The following is a 21,727-nucleotide window of genomic DNA, read 5'->3' on the forward strand; positions in this document are numbered from 1 at the left end:
ACACTCACTTCAGACGGGTCTGATTTTTTGAATAATGGTTTAGTTTTCAATGTTGCAACGCTTAAAATATAGAATATGACATTTTAACGGTAATATCGTATATCGTGTCGATATCACAATATCTGGCATAAATACAGAGATATGACATTTTGCCCATATCGTGCAACCCTATTCTGGAGTCCCATCTTTGGGATCTGTTCTACCTGCATGCCTCACCTATGGTGGACCATTGCATTCCTTGTACTTTGGATTTCTGCTCCCTATTTGGATTCCTTGCCTGTTTTGGACTGTCTTCCTGCCGGTTTTGACCTTTGCCTGCCTCACCACTCCATAAGCATTGTACTGAACCTCCTGTTGTGTGTGAATAAATCCTTTGTATCGCACCTGCTCAACCTCCGTTCTGCATTTGGTTCCTTCCCCTGTGTTCCTGCTACCCCGCTAGCATTCCCCTGAGACATCCTGACATGGTTTTGTGATTTGAAGGGAATTTTAGGATCACATAACATAGGGGGTAGGGGGTACTCATTAGCACATAGAACATGATACATTTCTCTTTCCATTATCTTGCATCAGCAGTGTTTCATCATAAAGATACAATATTGTGGACTACTTAAATACATTCAAAATTGTAAGTATTTGTGTGTAATATTTGATTATATATTTAGTTTATGATACTTTATTTACATTCCTTGAAATTACAATGTGTTTTATTTATTTTTATTTGTATTGAGGCAGCTTTTAGTCTTGCTTCAAGGCTCTTTGTGCAGGATGAATTAACACAGATTGTAGACTGCCCACTGAGACAAAACACCACAGCATTCAACTCGGCTCAACCACTTTTCTCTTTCCAACTTTCTGTGCCTTGATCTCTGTCTCCGGTTCTTTTAACCATGGTATGTGATGTTTTCCACCACCGTTCCCATGGTAACACGTACAGCAGTGACGAGGTGCATGACTGCAAGTAACATACACTATATATAATTGTCATAATATATATTATTGTCATAATACTGTATAGGATTGACCTGTATCCGTTTGACCTAGGACCACAGATCTGCTTGACTGGTACTGTTCTGATTCACTCTCTTCTTCAGCATACAGAAAGCTTGATCGGGACAATTTGTAAGCCCAATGATGCAGAATGGACATAACATAACTGTTGAAGTTGTGTACATATTGATTGATTGATTGATTGATGAATCAACAGATTGGAGAATTACAGTACATTTCAAGCACAACTCAATACAAAACTGTTAACTATGGACGACACCATAAACTATTACACTTGTTTACAACTAGAATTTCGCGGCCGCTCTGCGGCCGCTCATCCCAGAGTTACTTTGCCGCGCACTATGGGAAGAAGGAAATTGCGGGAGTTGACTCCACATGTAGTAACGGATGGGTTATTAGTTATTATTATGTGTCCTTATTAGTGTAGTGTAGTCAACACGTTATGGCTCATACACACTGCCCGGTATTTGCTCCGATTATGCTGTCGGGGAGCATTTTTGGAGCTGGCCGAGATCGTGATCTACCTTTTGGGCACCGCTTAACTCAACCTTTTTTGTCCCAGGGCACACTTTTCATAGCCTAAAAATCTGGGGGCACACCTAGATATACGGTTTGTGTACACTGTATATATACCGGTGTGTGTATATATAGTAAATATATATAGTAAATATATATATTATATATAATATATATATAATATATAAATAAATATATATATATATAGAATATTAGCGCACTGTTTTTCATTGGCTTGTCGCCACATGCGCACATCTTTTCATTGGCTAGTGCGCACATCTTTTGCGCCACGTGACAACTTCTCAATTGTATATTAGATGGGGCCCACCATGTTCAATTCATCATAACAATTAGAGACATACAAATATACTTTTCTATATAGCTAAAAACAGGAAATCATCATAGAGGAGTTAAAAAGGGGGGGGAAATATCCTACTTACTCTATTATTATGATTCATATCTTCAGTTCATGTAATGAATACTCTTGGATTTACAACAAAGGATCAATACTGAACTTAAATACAGTATATTGATACAGTCTTTCTCATAAGCTTAATAACTTTGGCTAACTAAATTTAGTTCCCACCATCCCTGTGTATGTGGGTAGAAAATATGTATTAACCTACCAGTGAGACGCCTGAAGTCAAGAAGCGACAGGTCGCGTGCACGCATCTGCCTTGTCGACGGCAGACTGCTGTGCGAGTGCTGGCGCTTTGGCATGGGGGGTCAGATGGGGGGTCAGCCATAAGGAGCATGTCTTGAGTGTACAGGGTTTGATGATGTCAGATCAACATATGGAATGTCAGAACAGGTCAGCTCCAGATGGTAGCAGGGACATTCTCTTGAGTGTACAGGGTTTGATGAGGGCCCAGGTAGGGCCTTAATTTCCGGGCCTGTTGAGAACTCCAGTTTTCGCCGGCTGTCGGGGGCAGCTGCACTAATAACTTTGGGGCAGGCCTGTCTAGAGTTTGAATGGACAGGTATCACTCAAAAGGGAGACATCGAAGGATGGATGGGGAAGGATCAACATATGGAATGTCAGAACAGGTCCCGAGTCCCGACATATATCCATATTATATATGGAGAACTAAGGGTTTGAGGTCATATGTAGAGTTTCTTGCCAATATTGATGACATCAGGGAACTCCATATATGGGCTTAACTGCGACAGCAGGTAGCATTTACTATGACATCAGGGTCTCGCATCTCATCTTTCATGGTGTCACGAGACCTGGGTGCCCGACACAAACCAGTGCCCGACACACAGGAAATGCACGATTCCATAGTTAACTGCGACCTTTGGTCGCAATAAATCCCACTCTACTCTACTGTATGTTTTTTTGGTACTTTTTATGCCTTTATTGGTAGGACAGTAGGCTGATAGGAAATGGGGAGAGAGAGATGGGGAGTGACACACAGCAAAGGGACTTGAACCCACAACACTGTCAGTCTACACTCTACATTGTAGCCTATATGTGGACCACTATGCCAGCAGTCCGGGACTCTACTGTATCTTCTTGTTGATTAAATCTTTTCCATGCATACAATTTGCTGTACAGTCCACTGGAGATTTTGACCAGGCCACCAGTGACATTTTGAACCAAATTAAAACAGCCACACTCAGGTACCAGACCCCTGACAAGGACACCCACGAGTAGGATTTTGTCCCATTTAGGCAAGACAGGTGATAACAGGTCTGAAAACTCTTTCTTTTTGATTTTGAGGGTCTATAGTATACGGTCCAAATTTCATTCAACAAATATTAAATTCAAATGGCCTAAAAATACAACCCATACAGTACAGCAAACGGTGCTGGGGTAGACAATTTTAATTAAAAAGCTGTAGCTGTGTAGCAGTAATTGTAACACCCACGCACACACACATATTAGAGCTGCATAATAATGACCCTATGTCTCATTAGGGATCAGGGTTAGTACTTCACCCACAGCAGACGTGTATACGCTCAAAGATGTATTGCTCCAAGCTGTGTCTGCTCCTGGTTTAACTTTAGCTCTCATTTACTAAATGAGAATTAAAGAGTATCGAGAGAGAGATAGAGAGAGAGAGAGAGAGAGTGCGCACGAGAGCGAGAGAGAGATGATTCATAGTACAAAAGGAGATGGAACAAGGGAGAGAACTAAAAAGAAGGGTCAGGAAAGCATACTATATACTGGGGAGAAAAGAAAGACAGAGAGAGATGGGAGGAGGGCTACAGTGGGAGGGTGGTTTTAATACAGAATAGGCTGGTTTATTCTCTATTCCCACTTCACTGTGAATGTAGAGTGGAACACAGGGTTATCTCCGGAGGGTGTTCAATGCATATGTGTCTCCATGCTGAAAGACTGAAATTCATCACTACTTTGTGACATATGCAAATCTGTCTTGAAGAGAAATTCACAGCTTGGAAGAGGAGTATGCTGTACTACACTAAACTACAATTAAGGTAACTATAGGACCCTCTACTTAGTCTACTAGTTTTATCTGTGAATTCCATTTGAATATGAAACATCTACTGAAAGAACATACATATTGTGTTCATGTTGATATGTTTAACTGCTGAGCTTCCTCCCTTCTCTAGATCTATTCTAACAGTACAGTTGAGTACATGTTGAGCTGCAAGCCACATATCTGATATGGTTTAGTTATAGAGAACTTTGATATTGTCATAAGTCTTGTGCAGTTCCATACCGTAGTTACATCATTAATGTCAACTTAATTTTCAGAGTTCAGATTGTTTTACTCCGCAAACCATTAGTAGAATAATGGTGTAATGGTTGAAACATTTAACTTTAATTCTGACTCAAGTCAACGTTATTCAATGAGCCTGTCAATGACTGGATGACAGGAATATAAAATAAGGATGTGCAATCAATGTCACAGGATTGCTCAATTTCCACCAGGTACTATGTTAATCAGGCTTTTCTTCGTTCTGTTCTGTGCTCAATTCTATTTGAAGAAAATCTTAAGCCTTAAGTACTCAAAATGTGCCGATCTACAAGCTCATAAAAGGTTACATCGCGAGAGGGATGGGGATCTCACCAAAGATTTTAAAGATCATTGGAGACATGTTTTTATTTGTTTTCTATTTGATTGACGCAGCTCTTAAGAGGACAAACAAGGAAACAGGGGCTGTTTATTTAAGTTGAGTAAAACAGACTGATATTTGTATTTATAATTAATAACAAAGTTCTAAATAGTGTACAGTCTACAAATTGAAGTCTGAAACACACTGATATCGGTCTAGTAGTCAATGAGTTGACATGCATCATTACATGATTGCGAGGTCATCAGCCCCATCTCCCACATAAAACAGAGGGAACGCTTGCATGACAAGATCAGTATATGCAAAGCATATAACATAACCTCAAATTGCTTCTTAAACTAAATTGTGTTGAGAACATAACCTACTGTGAAGCTGTTCACATAAAGTGTACCTAACTTTGCTATACAGGGAAAACATGCACATGTATGTTACTATTTTATTGTATTTTCTACTCTTTGCTCTTTCTTGCACTCTTATTCTATCCCTTTGTTTGCTGTGCTTGCTGTGTTTTGTTGTTTTGAATGTTATGCTATCTACCGGTATATGCTGCTGCATTGTCTGTAAGGAAGCCAAACTCTTATGTATACCTGTACACAAGATGTAAAAATAAAGTACAACCTTGAACTTTGAACCTTGAAGCATGGGTCCATGACAAATCTCCATCCTAAAACAGTACCCCTCCCCCTGTTGGATACTGTTGTGCACCATTATGCCCCCTGGAGGATGAATCTACTTATTTTCCTCTAGCACCACCCATAGGCCAAATCCACCTTGCACATATCTAAATTGAATGGGTGGATTGCTATGAAACTTGCTGGAGGATGAACACTAATCATTTGAGTGACCCCTTAATCTCAGCATCTACTCGAGGTAGCAGGACTTTTTAGACTTTTTAGACTACTACTATTAATGCTGATTTATATTTCACCTGCACAAGATCTGAATAGTAATTTGTCTTCAGCTCTCCGGCAGATAGGATTGCGCCTCTCGCCGGGCGCAATCTAGTTTTTACAGGTACCCAAAACTCTTGATTGTTTATTATTAATATAACCCCAGTCACCATAGTGCCTACATTTTATTGTCCTGTAAATATTAAATGAGAGAGCATACCTATTTACACGCACCTCGACAGTGGGTGCAGGGCCAATAAGGCAATTATGGAAGGAGGTAGGGCCCGCACACCTGTAAATATTAAATAACACAACAGCGACAGGACAGGAATAGCGATAGGACACACACCCCCATGCCAAGTTAAGACCATATGCCATGGCGCAAAGTTCCACCGTCACAATAGTGCCCATGATCATATTAAAAAAATACTGTTTGTGATGCTTTGAAATAAAGCTAATCTTGGTGCAAACACTCTCACACATTTTATTAGTCATCTTCTTAGTCGTCTCCAATATGTTGCCAGTGATGCAGCTCCAGAAATATCTCCTGAGAATACCACAAATGTATTTTCTGTTTAATCTCAACCTTGTTATTGACACAACATATGTTGCAGGGTCTATTTTTGCATAACCAGGCTCTGTATAAATATATTTTTAAACATTCATAGCACAATGAACAATTATTATTCTTAAGAATGAATCATTAATTTTTTGCCATGGTACAGTTGACAAGAGTAGCAATAATGTTGAATTCTTTATGATGTCAACTTGTTTCCTGGTCCCAATTCATATAAAACATGTATTTATTACATTCAACGCACGCATGCACGCACCCACACACACACACACACACACACACACACACACACCTCTGTCTCACTCTATCTACAGTATGTAAGAGTATTTATATATCCGTTTACAGTATATCAACTAGTAGGCCTATACAGCTCATATTTGGGCAAATTATCTCATAATATATTAGTGCAATACTGCAAGTGCAAGTGATTTTCTTAGGGCATTATGGATTAAAATAGATGTATTACTGTGCCTGTACCTTGTATTTACTTGCTAGTGCAACACAGTCAAATTGTGAGTGTTGGTTTGTTTAACTCTGTGTACAAAATACAAATGGAACCAAATTAACCTGTGATGGTCCATTTGTACACTCTCAGAGTTAACTTAACACTGATTATTTTACAGTGCACATGGTTCTATAGTTGATGGTTGGTAGTGAATTCCTAGGGGGTTGAGGCGATGTTTACACAGGAGAAACTGTAGGAGTAAACCTTGGAAATTGGAATTCTCTTTCAATTACCGGTGAACAACAGCTACAACAATCACTGAAGCAGAATCTTTGTTGTTCAGTGTACGTACAAAGCATCACCCAGCTCAGTTTCCCCTGACATCCCTGTTACTGGATATATTTGAGCTCTCAGCTCTCAACTTCTTCTTCTTCGTGTCTGGCCATCCTCTATATCATGTCTTTCCAGTGGTTGGCGCAGGCGAGTGCAGCGGCATTTGGTTCGGCCAGGTCATCTCCAGTACATTGTGGAGCAGAGATACATGTCATGATCCAGCTCTCAACTGGAATTACTTATTCATACTTTAAACTACTGTAAGAACTTAAGCCATGCATATTTAACCAATGATTCTTTGGTTTTCTCTTCATATCCTTTGCTACATTTAAATCTACATTGACAAAATATTAGTTTTATTAGAGTAATTTTATGTAAAATATAGACTGAGTTGTTACAGAAACGGCTCATAACAGAAGGTGATCAAGGCCTGTGAAGGTCAGGCTAGTATTTGTATGCATATAATGCATATTTTTTAATACAATTATTATATTCCTTTTCATGTCTTGTTCCTTTCCTTGTGTAGTTTTGTATGGTCTCTATTGTCTACCAGTGTGAAACATTGTTTTAGACCATCCATCCAGTGTCGTATTAAGACAAAATTCTGCAATGAATGTCTCAAATAATCATTTGCAGACAGTATGCTCTCGCAGCTGTGGACAGTCTATTCAACATTTGACTCATCTTGAAATGCAGAAGGTGCCATTTGTTTCTCAAGCTCGATAGATGCTCCTCTTTCCAAACACCTGCTCCCATGCAGCCGCACAGCTCAGTCACAGCCAATGCAGTTTGCCCCATGCCAAAAGATTAGCAACCATTTCCTGCTTAATTGCTTATCAGCATGCCACTCAATCAAATCTTCTTAGGAAATGATGTTCTGTACAGCCTTTCTCACAGGAGTCTTTCCTCTTTCTGCATAATTCCTTAAATTAGACGTATATTTTTACCCTTTTCCTGGGTCAGAATCTTCAGCCATATTAAGTCCATTCAGAATGCAGTCCTTTGATAACACTCATAAGGAAATTAAAGCAAAAATGAAATGAATTGACCTTGCTGGCTGGTTGAACATGTGACAAGCTTTTTTATGCCACAGATAAACAACCCTGATACTCGGCTCTCTTGGTTCTCAAAGTCCGCTTAAACCAGAAGCATGAATTCAATTCATAGAGCAGTGACATTTTTTATGTGATTTATTCCATTGTCCCAAGTCCCCCGGCCATGGTTACCCCTCCACTCTGTCAGCTTTGACAATCCCAGCCTTTGTTTTTGCTATGAGAAGCTGCATTCTTCCAGAGGGATGACCTCCTCTGTCTCTATACAGGGGCTGGCACTGAGGACGCGACCCTGCCCATGGATTGGATAGCACTGACTGGACGCTGCCACCAAACCTTGTTGTCACCCCGGTGATAGTAACTCGGATGTGGGCAAAACCCTCTCTTCTTCACCAGGAAGAGAGTATAATGGATCTGACTGATCATGCTAGTTGACACATCAAGGCATCGCTGTTAACAACACAGAAGAACTGGACCGCATGACAAAAGTGGATTATTGTCTGTTTAATGTGAGTATAAATCTCTCGATTACAGTAGATTATTATTTAACATGTCTATATTGGTCACCAAAGGCTTAACTCTCATATTAGTGATTCAATATTTCCAAACTTCAAAAGCCAGTCTTCAACTTTCTCTAATTGTGTGGTGACTGGTCTCATATGTTTCATTTCGTGTTTACTGTTTAGTGCTTAGTGCTCCCCCCGGCAAAGAAAGACACAAATCCACTGAAACAGAGATGCAGAAAGAAAAGGCATTGAAGAAATTAATGTACACTATTAGGATTTCAAGCTGGCATCATGCACACTAAATTAGTTTAACCCTCAGTGCAAAAACTGACCCAAATGGACAGATCAATGTCCGGCTGTGCGTAAGTTCTCCCCTTGCTGCACGTTAGGGTGCACTAAAGCCAATCAGTGAAAAGCACTATTTTTTACATAGTTTTAAAACAGGCAACCTGGCGTCAACCTGCCTATAGTTTACAGTAACCAAATGATAATACCATTACTATTTGTTAGGTTCATATATCATAAGTCAGCACAGGAAATTTAAATTACACATAGGCCTATTCATCATTATCTGTTTTTACGTCTGGAGACTCCCGTCTAGGACAGGCTTCAGACGCACCTCTTGCAGGAGACTTGGCTCCTTTTGATTTGGCAGTAGGGACGTGTTGTGACCATATGCCCTTGCTGACATCGACCAGAGTAGGGTTCGAAGTTTAAACCCACAACATTCTGCATGAAAGGTGTACGCTCTACACGTAACACGCTACACCGGGTGGCCCTGTTAAATGACACATATTAAGATATAAAATAATAAGTTAAATCAGTCTATGAAAGTAATGCAAACTAAAGGGTTTGTATTAGTACCAGCATGTATTACTGGCCATGGACCATGACCATCCATAAACCAATATTATGTAATACCAGCAGCATGCATGTAGAGGAGCAGTATGTGTCTTGCACTCCATACTGTCATGTACTGCGCAGGCGTATGCAATAATATCCTATTTCAGTGGCACTTACAGTGTTACAATGTATGACATGATACTTAGGGCAAAAAGATGAAAACGAATATCTAAGTTACAGTAACAGTCACATTTTACAATCAACATTATGTTAAATGTGTTGTCCTGCAGACCATATAACATGGACAAAAATATGATAAAAGGCTAGACTGCTTGATGAAGCTGTCATGCCTTTCTATGGCCATTTGATCACAGAATATTCTAAACCAGTAAGACGCCCTGAGGGCGAGAAGCGGCTCCATATATTCAGATCTAGGTGATGAACCAGTCTTCTCCATGTATGGCTATCTAGGGTTTGATGAGGTCAGTGTTGTGATCTTCATATATGGAGACAGCCATACTGTATATGGAGCGTGTCACAAGGCATGATGGACTGACGACCATATATGGTGGCGTGACGTGACGGACTGACAGCCATATATGGTGGTGGGACGGAGTCACTGACCGGAGTCATTGACGGAGTCACTGGGTTTTTCAGGTTTTCATAATAATCTGCGACCTATGGTCGCAATAATTCTAATAACAAGGTCAGCATCACAATTTGAGCGAGTTCATGTGAGAAATGGTACTGGTGGACCACTGAAGGTTGTTAATCGTAATTCAGTAGAAAGACCACGTAGAGAGCTTTTAGGATCCTAAATCACAACACTGTATCTCTGCTCATGGAAAACGAAAGCACGTGCATAAATCAAAGTAATCATTGTTGACCGAGAGTGTAATCAATCAGGGAGAACACATCGCCGATGCAACACAGCCGGTATCATTCACCATTACCACAACCATCCTCCAAGTTCTCCCACTTACACCTACCAAGTTATCCCACTAGGAGGACCTTACACCTACCAAGGGCTATAGGTGTAAGATTTGAGCCTCAGGCTCAGACCTTTGTGTGCACACCAGACAGTTTTTAAATTGCTTCATTTAATAGTTAGATGTTTGATACTCAGACACTACCCGTTCAAACTCCATGTTAGAGTAATTGAAATCACGCGCCCCTACTTGTAACCATGGTGACAAATATTGTCCTTCTATGAGGAGACCTTCATTTTTACATTTAATTATGCAAATGTCTTCTTTAATGTAATGTTGCATCAAGGAGTCCTGTAAGTCCTATACTGGCTACAGGTCATACAATACATCCTCCCCTCCACGCACTGCAGTTTCTTTTGCTGATGTGTGTCATACTCATACAGTTACATTTCAGCAAATATTTCTAAGGAACTCTCTGTATTTTAAATAGTGACTAGACTATTTTCCCTCCACAGTATAGTCCTTGAATTACTCCAGTCGTGCATAAAATAAAACAGAGTTGTCAACTTGTCACACGGCTACACGGCTACACTGCATGGAACAGTGTAGGTTGAACCTGTGTGTGTGTGTGTGTGTGTGTGTGTGTGTGTGTGTGTGTGTGTGTGTGTGTGTGTGTGTGTGTGTGAGAGAATACTGGTAGTATTTGGTTTATCTGGTTATTTATATTATGGATTGGGAACTATACTCTCCTCTGTGACCTCAGAATGACCATCAGAGCAGCCATTAGCTTGCTGAAGCGGAAACAGAATTTCCCATGCTGGATCAAAAAAGGTCTACCTTAATTCCTTCATCTTTGTTTAGTTAGTTAGTTTCATTTATTGTCGACGTGTGGAAATTTGTTTTCGGTCTCAACAGTTACAACAACAGCAACAACACTTACACAATTATTTTCTCATGGCAAAAAAGTGCAGGACAACAGTGGCAAATACATTGGAAAAACAACAAATCTAGCGAGACATGGTATCATTTAGTGCCTAAGGCATTTGGTATGAAGGAATTTTTAAAAATGTTACGGTCTACCAGAGGGAAGTAGAGGGAAGTAGTTCCTTTTCATGAATGACAAGTTCTTTTGTTTTTGTCACATAAAAACAAAACAAAACAACTTGTCAGTTTGGGGAACGCTGAGTAATTATATGAAGAAGGAAGGCACTGGAGCAGTCTTTTGAAGCCTTTTTAATAACAGGGTGCGCGCAGGCAAATAACATGACAATGTTCCGATGTCAATACATCTTTGTTGTATCAGGTTTGTCATTTTTGTGTCCTGCAGATACAAATATCGATGATAATTTGACAGTAAACAGTTAAATTGCCCGTATGGTTCACAGCTTGCAAACAATAAAAATCACACACGCTTGAAGTAATGTGGTTGCATTAAAACCTGCTGCATGGAACAAAATGGATTCATTCATGATTTTAGTATGCATGAGATAAAAGTGCACGGAGAGGAATCTCCCATAAAATCCCATTTTATTTTATGTATCTAGCCAGCCATCATTCCATTTAATAAGGCGAGAATAAAGCTCCCAGCTTGGAGTGTGAAAATCAATCTTGGCATTTCAAATGAATGGTAGTCTAGGACGGTGATGGTGAATCTGGCACATCTGCACAAGTCATTGCTAGGCATTCAGTATTTTTTTTTATATTCAGTATATTTATTGGTTTTTTAAAGACAAACAGACATTACACAACAAGAACATAATAACAAACAACAAAAGAAAAGAAATACAGCTCAGGCACAACATTATTATAAATAAAAAGATTGAATATACAAAGGACAATGAACCATAATGACAAGTGGATTTCGAATTTTGATAGACTCCCATTCAGGAAATACATCCATACAGTACATAAATACATATATTAAAAAGGCAGACAATAGTTATCATAGGCACCAAATCATTACAACAAACGCAGACCCATGCATGCTACACTCAAAGGCCCCCCCCCCCTCCAGGCGGCAGGGCCACCGCCCCAAGAAGAGGCCCCGACGCAACGCATCGAGACCCCTGCCCGGGCGACCACCCCCCCATACCCAAAGGGCAGACAAGCCCCCACCCCAAAGCAGAGCACCCACTAGGGAAGAATGCTGGCATATAATATTTCTAAGGTTGGCACGGAAAACCTCCAAGTACCGTGGCACACAGTGTGGTTCCAATATGATTCAAATAAGGGTCCCAAATTTTGTAGAAAGTGTCCAATTTAGAATGCAACATGCATGTAATGGAATACAGTCCATTATAATGTTATGCCATGAATTCTTGGATGGAGCAACATCCTTGATCCAAAACAAAATAATATTTTTCCTTGCAGCAAACGTTAATAAGTTGAACAACCTCTTATGTTTGACATCAATGACATGATCATCTGGGAGACCAAGTAAAAGACACAACGGATCTAAATCGATCGAGACACCAAAAATAACAGAGAGTTCTGACACAATGTCATACCAATAGTTCTGAAGCTTCACACAGGACCAAAGACAGTGAACGTAATTACTAATTACCAATCTCTGTCTTGCACTTAAAGCAAAATGGGGACGCACTGACATCCATTTTGTTCTTGAGAGCAGGAGTTATATGTATACGAAGTAATATTCTGAACTGGATGGATTTAGTTCGGTTACAAACTGAAATCTGTTTCGCATAGAGGCATTCAGTATTTAACGATACTATAGGTTCACACTTAACTGCCACTGTATACTTTCAACCATTGGGCCCACTGGCCCACTTTATGGTCGCGAGGTTATTGCAAACCAAACAGTTTACAAAACACTACAATTTTAATGATAATAATACAGTATAACATTAATTTTAAGTGAAGTGAAAAAAAGTATACTACAGTATGTTAGTTCCATATAATATCCAAGATGGAACACAATCGATTGATTGATCAATGTTTATAATAAATAAACATGCTCTGAAAATGTACGCAGCCCACCCATCTAATCAATCCAGATCCGAATCCAGATACTGTAAATGTAAATCTCTCTTTCAGTTAAATCAAAACATTTACTAGAGTCTAGATTAACAAAGCTCCCTCTGTAATTAATTGGCCTAGGAAGAATATTAACAGGCATTTAAGTTAAGGACCGGTGTACAGTCCAATGGAGTCTGCCATCAAAACAGTCAGTAAACTTTTAAAAGACCTATCAAAATCTATTCCTTAACCTTCAGATCCGTCTGAAAGTTATTCCAAGCTGCAGAGGCAGCACACTTGACATTTGCGTTTGAGATTTATGGACAGTAAGTAAGTGTTGTTTGAACTTTAGGAAGGCCCACAACCACAACCAGCATGGTGACTGATTTTCAAAAGTGTTAACGTTGTAATTTGGCACACATTTTTATGTCAACTCTGTCAACTCTGACACCCTCCCTTCATTTCAAGTTCTGTATTTCACTCATGGAAACACTGTGGGACAGAGAAGGTTTAATGCAAAATGTTTGTACTAACTACCTGTACCTCAGGTTTAAGCAGTGCATAACAAGATAGCCCAAAATAACCTACTGTTCCAAACTATTGAATCACTGTATTATTGATTGTGATTTGACACTAATACAATTGAATTGAATTACACATCAAGGCGATGGTTAAGTTGACTGTCTATTCAGTATGGTTATTATGGTTTAGCAGACAGTAACCATTGTTTTTGTTTATGGCATGATGCTGCATGTAATGATAACCCAATCAGGATCAGAGGGCTGGGGGGGTTTCGACTGCAGTTCTGGATAGCAATGGATAATCTCCAAGCTCCACAGAAGTGGACACACGCACGCACGTACACACGCACGCACACACACACACACACACACACACACACACACACACACACACACACACACACACACACACACACACACGTGCGCACGCTCGCGTACACGCAATGTACTTCCATGCAAAGACAATTTTCTGATTAATACTGTCAATCAAATTGGCCAACTTGATATTACTGTATGTATCATGTTTATGTAATATAAGTTTAAAATGCTGAATAACATCAGATGTTCTGGTGTTTAACGAGGTCTACTCCACACCAAGTGGTGAAACCTCCAATTGCATTGCTGTAACAGAGTATTAAATAAGAAAAGGTGTGTACCAGGTTCAATTCCTGAGCCCTATTTGCTGCGTGTCACTCCCAGAAACTTTCCTTGTTACTTACTTCTATCTCCCATGTAAGCCCCCCCCCCCCCCCCCCCCACACACACACACACACACACACATAAAAGTCTTATCAGATCAATCAATAAAATAAACATACTTAATGCAATCTCGGCCACGTCCATATAGTACTAACTTCTGTATTATTTCTGCAGGGATGCTGTACAGAAACCCTCGCCTCTCCAACAGATATCTTCATGTAGATCCAGTGCTGTGTGGGTCCCACTGTGAGCTGGCCATGCGTGTGAGCCATAAAGAATGGGTATGTTCTCACAGAACATACTGTACCTCTTCATCATCATTACAATGTGATGAATTGAACACAACACGGACGTTGATCCTACTGTATGTCATCGCTGTCGGGTGTGGAAACCTTGTATTTCCCAAACCCTTACTTTTCAGGAAATGGTAAAAAAAAAAAGACCAATGGTGTTCCAATAGATCCAATGTAGTTATTATTTAGTCACAAACTTTTGTTAATACTTACATTTGTTTAATATCTATAAAATACAGACTTACCGTAACCACTTTTTCACATTCCCACAAATAATAGACAAAAATAGACAATCTACAAGCTCACAACATGGCTATTTTTGCTATTTTTGTAACACTATTGTATAACAAAATACAAATAGAGCATTCATTCACAAAAAAAAGGAAATATGGAAATATGAGGTTTCTGCCCAACAGCGACGATATGTAACTCCCACACTGTGAAGAGATCCTTTCAAACAATGAGACCCTCTCTGCTAAGCTGTAGACTTCCCCAATCACTGAAATTACTGAGACATGCTTTCCCTTGTTATACAGCATGGTTTCATTCAACTGAGACAAAAAAGCTAGAAGCATTTTGTGACCTATTTTTCCAGTGTGAAATGTTCCAGTGAGCCAGAGACACTTTCTATACAACATACCTCCTTGGAGTATTTTGCCAGCAGCTATGTTGAATCTCAATGGAGGGCCTATAGTACTTTAGAATACAAATCACATACAGTAGTAACTGTGACAGGCTCAATGGATGGGCTCCTCTATTCACTGAGAGCATGCTAAATATAGTAGCTCAAAGGAGGTGAATGATCCTTTCAAAAAGAAAGATGAGAGTAAGAGAGCCAATTCATTCAGTCATGTCTCTTTAGAGATAATAATAGCAACCATAATAAGTTTAACAAGGTAATAAGTGATTTAGAATAAGATTCCGATTTCGAATATCTGTCGCATTGGAGGGGGAAAAGTGAATCATCCCCAGCCTGTTCGTTTATCAGTAATCCTTATGGACACAACTTAAATACAACAAAAAAATACTAAAATGAAAGAAAGTATCAAAGTTTCATGTCAGTATCTGTTTGGTTGTTACAGTATATATTCTGTTCTATGATGATCAGAAGCAAATGTTCATACACCACAAACAAAAATGTCTTCAAACCAAATATCATGGCTGCACTACAACTGTACTGCATCAACCAATGGCACAGCCATGACTCTGGGCACACTTAAATCTAACACACCCATGATTAATGTTGTTAATGTTTTTATTTATTTATATTCTGTAGTTTTCAGCCTCTGGTTTCCCCTCAGTTTTTAATGTGTTGTTTGATTTGTGCTGCAGGTAATGACTTGACTCAGGTCTGATCCTGGAGATGCCGAAGAGACGAGACATTCTGGCTATTGTATTGATTGTGTTGCCATGGACACTGCTCATCACTGTTTGGCACCAAAGTACCATCACCCCTCTGCTAGCGTCTCGAAAGGATAAAGGTCATTTTGGGTCATAAATAAAGTTTTTATTTATTTATGATTATGCCATTAATAATTCTGCTTTGCTATTGTGCATGTGTCACCTTGTGAAATGTGCACAAAGCCACAAACAGACAGGCTCAACATTCTGCTAGTGCTAACTACCTGTCACTTGTTGAAACATCATACATTTGGTTAATCCTTCAATGAAATTTCAGAACTGTTTCAATTAAAATAAGGGAAATGGGTTTTTAACTTAATAACTTAATGATCTCTGTTGATCACAGGTGTCTCCAAAATAGACAATAGTTGGTTAATAAATTATACTTCCGTGGTCAGTTTCTCAGTGGATTTATCATCTATAAAGGTTAAAAAACAAATTGAGCCCCCATGCCACCCGCAAAAATGCGGGCAAAATCCCAAATCCACATGGCCACCATTAACAATCTGTTAAGGCAAAGATTTATAATTTGCTTTAAGTAGCATGTGACGTGTCAAACTAGGGGGTTTTCACAAAAAACACTCCTTGGGCTAAATTCGGCCATAGCCACTTGCCCAAATGTGCCAAAATGTGATGACCTCATCACATTTGTGATGACGGATATGGCCGTTATTAGCCCAAGGAGTGATTTTTGTGCAAAACTGGAATGGATTCAGAATCATGAAAACCCCCTAGTTTGACACGTCACATGCCACTTAAAGCATAATGAAAATTTGAAAAATGTGCCTTATTGTGCCTTAAATGGTGGCCATATGGAGTTGGGGCTCTCACAAACTTTGCCTGCATTTTTACAAGGGACATGGGGGCTTAATTCGTTTTTTTAACCTTCATAGATGATAAATCCACTGAGAAACGGACCTTTGCTCTCCGTGGTCCAGAAGTATCAGATATTACCCAACTAAAATATGTCTTGTTGTATAAGATTTACTTTTTAATAAAGAATTCGGTTAGTTATTCAGGTTTTAACCCCTATAGGGTTTCTCCCCCCACCCCTTGCTTTTTTATTGTTTTTTAAAACCCTCCTTTTAGATTGTTTTACGCAATTTATATATATAATGTGTGTCATGAATTAGAAAATGTACACAGAAACCCATTGTAACATTGGGCTCTTTATCCATTGGGTCCTAGATGAAAGCAGTGATAGCTCGTCCAACTCCAGGAACACCTTTGCGCTTAAGGAGTCCTGCTCCCTGCAGGAGCCTGACATCGTGGAGGTGGTACGCACTGAGTATGTCTACAGCCGGCCCCCTCCCTGGTCCGACGTGCTGCCTACCTTACACATAATCACCCCTACCTACAGCCGGTCTGTGCAGAAGGCGGAGCTGACACGCCTGGCCAACACGCTGCTCCACGTGCCCAACCTACACTGGATCCTGGTGGAGGACTCCCAGAGAATGACATCTCTTGTCAGCCGCCTTCTCCGTGAGACGACCCTCAACTACACCCACCTCAACGTGGAGACACCCAGGAACTACAAGGTACGCGGGGACACCAGGGACCCCCGGATCCCACGGGGGACCATGCAGAGAAATCTGGCCCTGCGGTGGCTCAGGGAGACCTTCAGTGGCAACAGAAGCCAGCCAGGGATTGTTTACTTCGCAGATGACGACAACACATACAGTCTGGAACTGTTTGAAGAGGTGAGGGGGGAGTGTTTCCTGGACCGAAACAACAATGTGTGTCTGCATTTTGGGCAAGAAACTCTATAGACTTTAGTCTGTAACTATTGAGGTGTTAATCTGACTGATCATTTGAGATCGATTCTGATAACCTGCGTTATAAGTATGAAGTAAGATCCTATCTCCTGTTTCTGTAGCGTGAGGCAGCTTCATGTACAAGTACACCCCCTGGACATGACACTAGTATGTCACAGGGATTTACCCCAATCCAACCCTTGATGGAGTGCCAAGGCACTAGGTCCCATTTTTCTTTTTGGTCTTTGGTATTACCCGACTAGGGATTTAACCCCGACCTCCCACTCCCAGGGCGGTCACTCTAACCACAAGGCCACTGCGCTGGGTTGTTTTGAGCTCGTGTTATAAGTATTAACATACTCAAAATGTCTTGTGAGAATAATTTCCACCACTTGTTATGTATTTCCATCTAGATGCGTTCCACCAGAAAGGTGTCCGTGTGGCCTGTGGCCTTTGTGGGAGGCCTACGGTATGAATCCCCTAAAGTGAACACTCTGGGCAAGGTGTATGGCTGGAAGACTGTATTCGACCCACACCGGCCATTCGCCATCGACATGGCTGGTTTTGCCGTGAACCTACGCCTCATACTCTATAAACCTCAGGCCTATTTCAAGCTGCGAGGGGTGAAGGGCGGCTATCAGGAGAGCAGCTTGTTAAAGGAGCTGGTCACTCTCAATGACTTGGAGCCCAAGGCTGCTAACTGCACTAAGGTAATACAGCATGGCTCTGCTCGTATGAAATGTTACTAGGATGAGAAGAAGCCACCTACTAGGTTGAGATTGGGTACTGCTGGATCAAAACTTTGACAAGTAATTAAAATAAATAAAATCCACACACCAATGCACTCCCATTTAACATCTCAAAATGAATGTGTAAACGGGAGTACACTGGTGTGAAGATTTTATTTATTTTTTATTATGTGGGCTACAAATGTGACAATAATCCAGTGGAACCATTTGTACAATATCCGTCAGATGTGAATTAATACCACAGGGCACAGGCTGTCCTCATTCTCAGTTAACTATCAGATAATGACCAACCAAAAAGAAAATAGACACAGTTATATTGGTTATACAGTTATATTGGTTATAGGTGCTGATCACAGAGTACAACTACATTTAAAATAGTGGAAAAAATGTGTTACACGTAACATGCTCCATCTTCAGTTGTCTGTTGTTGTTTTATATAAGGCAGACTATGCATTTCCTGTTTGTTTAAATTGATGTGTTTGGCTGATGGCCTCTATTCCCCACTGATTGTGCAATCATCATTGAGTGCATTATGACATGACTTACAGTATGCCTCTACCCTCTATGCTTGAATTCAATTCTCTGATCTTGAATAAGGCCAGACCAATGAAAAATTGTCAAATAAATGGAGCTGCAGTGTGTGACACTGCTAGAAGCGAAATAGGGCGATAGAGTAATTGTATATCCAGAACATTGAATATATTTTCAACCTTACCTGTTTTCTTGATTTCAGGTACTAGTATGGCACACCCGGACAGAAAGGCCTGTGCTGGTCAATGAGGGCAAGAAGGGCTTTACAGATTCCACTGTGGAGATATGAGATACTTCTTCCAATACAGGTAATAAAAGAGCTATAGGCAGCAATTTACTTATATATCCGGACTTAAGAGGAAAATGGCCGCCCCGTGATTAAGGTCAGTAGGTTTGGAATGCTGCCTGTCATGTTTTGTTGTGATTGTACTGTATCCCAGGTAAAATAACAAGTCAGTGTCAGTGAATCTGAAGACTCACCTCTTCAGACTCACCTAGATGACCTTGCAGGCTTATGAACAGGCTAACATTTAATTTAAATAGCATGTTATGTTGTATAGTGTGTATAATTTCAATGTACAGATTATAGATTTTTTGGGGGGAATATTCTACTGTTAGACTGATGATAGGTTCTTGGTACCTTGATGATCCTAGATCACTATTTCTATGCATTTGATGTTACCTTGTGTTGACTTGGCTCATTGTAAATCACTACATCTTTAAGATTAAGAGCGTCTGCTAAATGCCTAAATTGTAAAATGTGATTCTCACTATATAGGTTTTCAATAGATACATCAGTATGGCCATTTTTATACTGTCTTCACCCATTTATTTATTTTGGATGTAATCATTGTTATTACTGGTACTGTTTCAGGCTGGATTGAAAGCAACCCTGTGGCTCCGTAAGGCTAGGTCAGGGCTCATGGGGTCAATAACGTTTTGCAGTGCTGTAATGTAGCTGACCTTACCATAACTTAAGAACTGAGGCAAACATGGGCCACCACGAGCAGCACAAGCAGCGTCAGCGTGTGCTGGATCCACAGCACATCCGCACTGAAGAAACTACCCTATTCTGTTAGAGGCACTGACAGATGTAACACCCAGGCAGAAGCTGCCAACATGAGCTCGCTTGCCCATGGAGATCCCTCCGGAGAGCCAAGACAAAGGATGTCAGGCAGTTTAAATTGCAGCAAGGGATGGCACAGCAAGCCATAAAAGGGCTTTAAGCCAGACAACACCAGCCAACCATCCAATCGGCATTAAATAGGGTCCCCTTTGTCCCGGACCAAACTGTTTGTCTGGGCACTGGCCTGCACAGAGGAATAAAGGAACCCTTGTCTCAAGTGAGTCAGCGCTGACTGTACAGAGGGGATATGAACCCTCGCCACTTTCAACTGTACAACACTGAGCTATTCAGATAGCATCCCGAACTCTGCACTAATTAGGAGCAGTGGTGAACAGTAACAAGGTACATTTACTTGAGTAGCATACTGTTATGCTACTACATTTCAAAGACAAGTACTGTACTTTTGACTACACTACATCTACCGGTGCAACGCATTCTTTTAGATCAGCTATTTTCACTGTTATTGAAACGTTTTTTTAAACATTCTGGGACATCTTTGCATTTCTTTGGGAAAATGTTAAGTTATGCTTTGATATGAAACAAGTCATGTCCACCACTGCTGCTGACAGTGTGGAGGGCATGGTGAACCCTCTCCACTTTGGACTGGAGGGCATGGTGAACCCTCGCCACTTTAAACTGAACAACACTGAGCTATTCAGATAGCACCCCAAACCCAGCACTAATTAGTAGTCCTGTAACTCTCCAACATGCGCTGCACATACGTAACTGTTACACAACAGTATGTGCACGCACGCACGCACGCACACACACACACACACACACACACACACACACACACACACACACATGCACTCAAATGCACAGATCAATGAGGTACTGTAGCACAATACCCCACTGTAATGTAATATCCTTTAGGGCTTGTTGGTGATATACAAGTTATTTATATATGCTCATGTTAAAGGCAAGGTTCAGGATTTTTACAGGAACAGTGAGAACATTTTGCCCAGTGGCATGCCCAACATAAGGACAGTTTAAAGTGGTTAATTTGTTATCAAGTTGAATGGACTTTTTTAAATCCTGAACCAATTCTCTTTAAGATCATATGGTACATGATGAAATTTTTTTTGTGTTATTTATACCTACTGTATGCACCCCTTCTAGGAAGAAGTTATATTATATCACTGAATAATGTTTTTGGTTTTTTTTACATGTTTTACAAACACCAAATGTTACACCACACATTCTGCAGTCAGTATGCATACAATCCACACACATAATGATGTTTTGTAACCAGATTCTAACCAAACCAGAAATTATTGCCTTTTAAATGGATATAACCAGAAGCAAAAACAAAAAGGGTAATTCTGTTTATTAAAGACTCACTGTAGACAGGTATGTACAGAATTATAAAGCCTTCTCTTAATACATGTGTCTGTGCTTTCAATTGGCATTTGTGACAGTCCGTCCGTCCGCTTGTTCCTCTCCGACCGTAGGAGATACAGGGCCCGGACTCGGACCATGCGGCAGGCTGTGGTTTGCTAGTACACCATGTGTAGAGCCGTGCCTCCGTCT

At 40.3% G+C, this 21,727-nt stretch overlaps 1 protein-coding gene across 1 annotated transcript; it reads left to right on the forward strand.

The window, feature by feature from the left end:
* The first annotated feature begins 8,198 nt into the window (after positions 1-8,198).
* On the forward strand, positions 8,199-21,610 carry LOC310867620 (galactosylgalactosylxylosylprotein 3-beta-glucuronosyltransferase 1-like). Its single transcript, XM_083777735.1, has 7 exons — positions 8,199-8,375; positions 14,515-14,621; positions 15,966-16,114; positions 17,223-17,734; positions 18,202-18,498; positions 19,271-19,376; positions 19,943-21,610. Exons 3-6 carry the CDS (start codon positions 15,997-15,999, stop codon positions 19,355-19,357), a joined length of 1,014 nt encoding a protein of 337 aa, XP_083633861.1. The 5' UTR covers positions 8,199-8,375; positions 14,515-14,621; positions 15,966-15,996; the 3' UTR covers positions 19,358-19,376; positions 19,943-21,610.
* Positions 21,611-21,727: the final 117 nt, after the last annotated feature.

This window comes from Protomyctophum parallelum, assembly GCF_964188405.1.
Source record: "Protomyctophum parallelum genome assembly, chromosome: 1".
Lineage (NCBI taxonomy): Eukaryota > Metazoa > Chordata > Actinopteri > Myctophiformes > Myctophidae > Protomyctophum > Protomyctophum parallelum.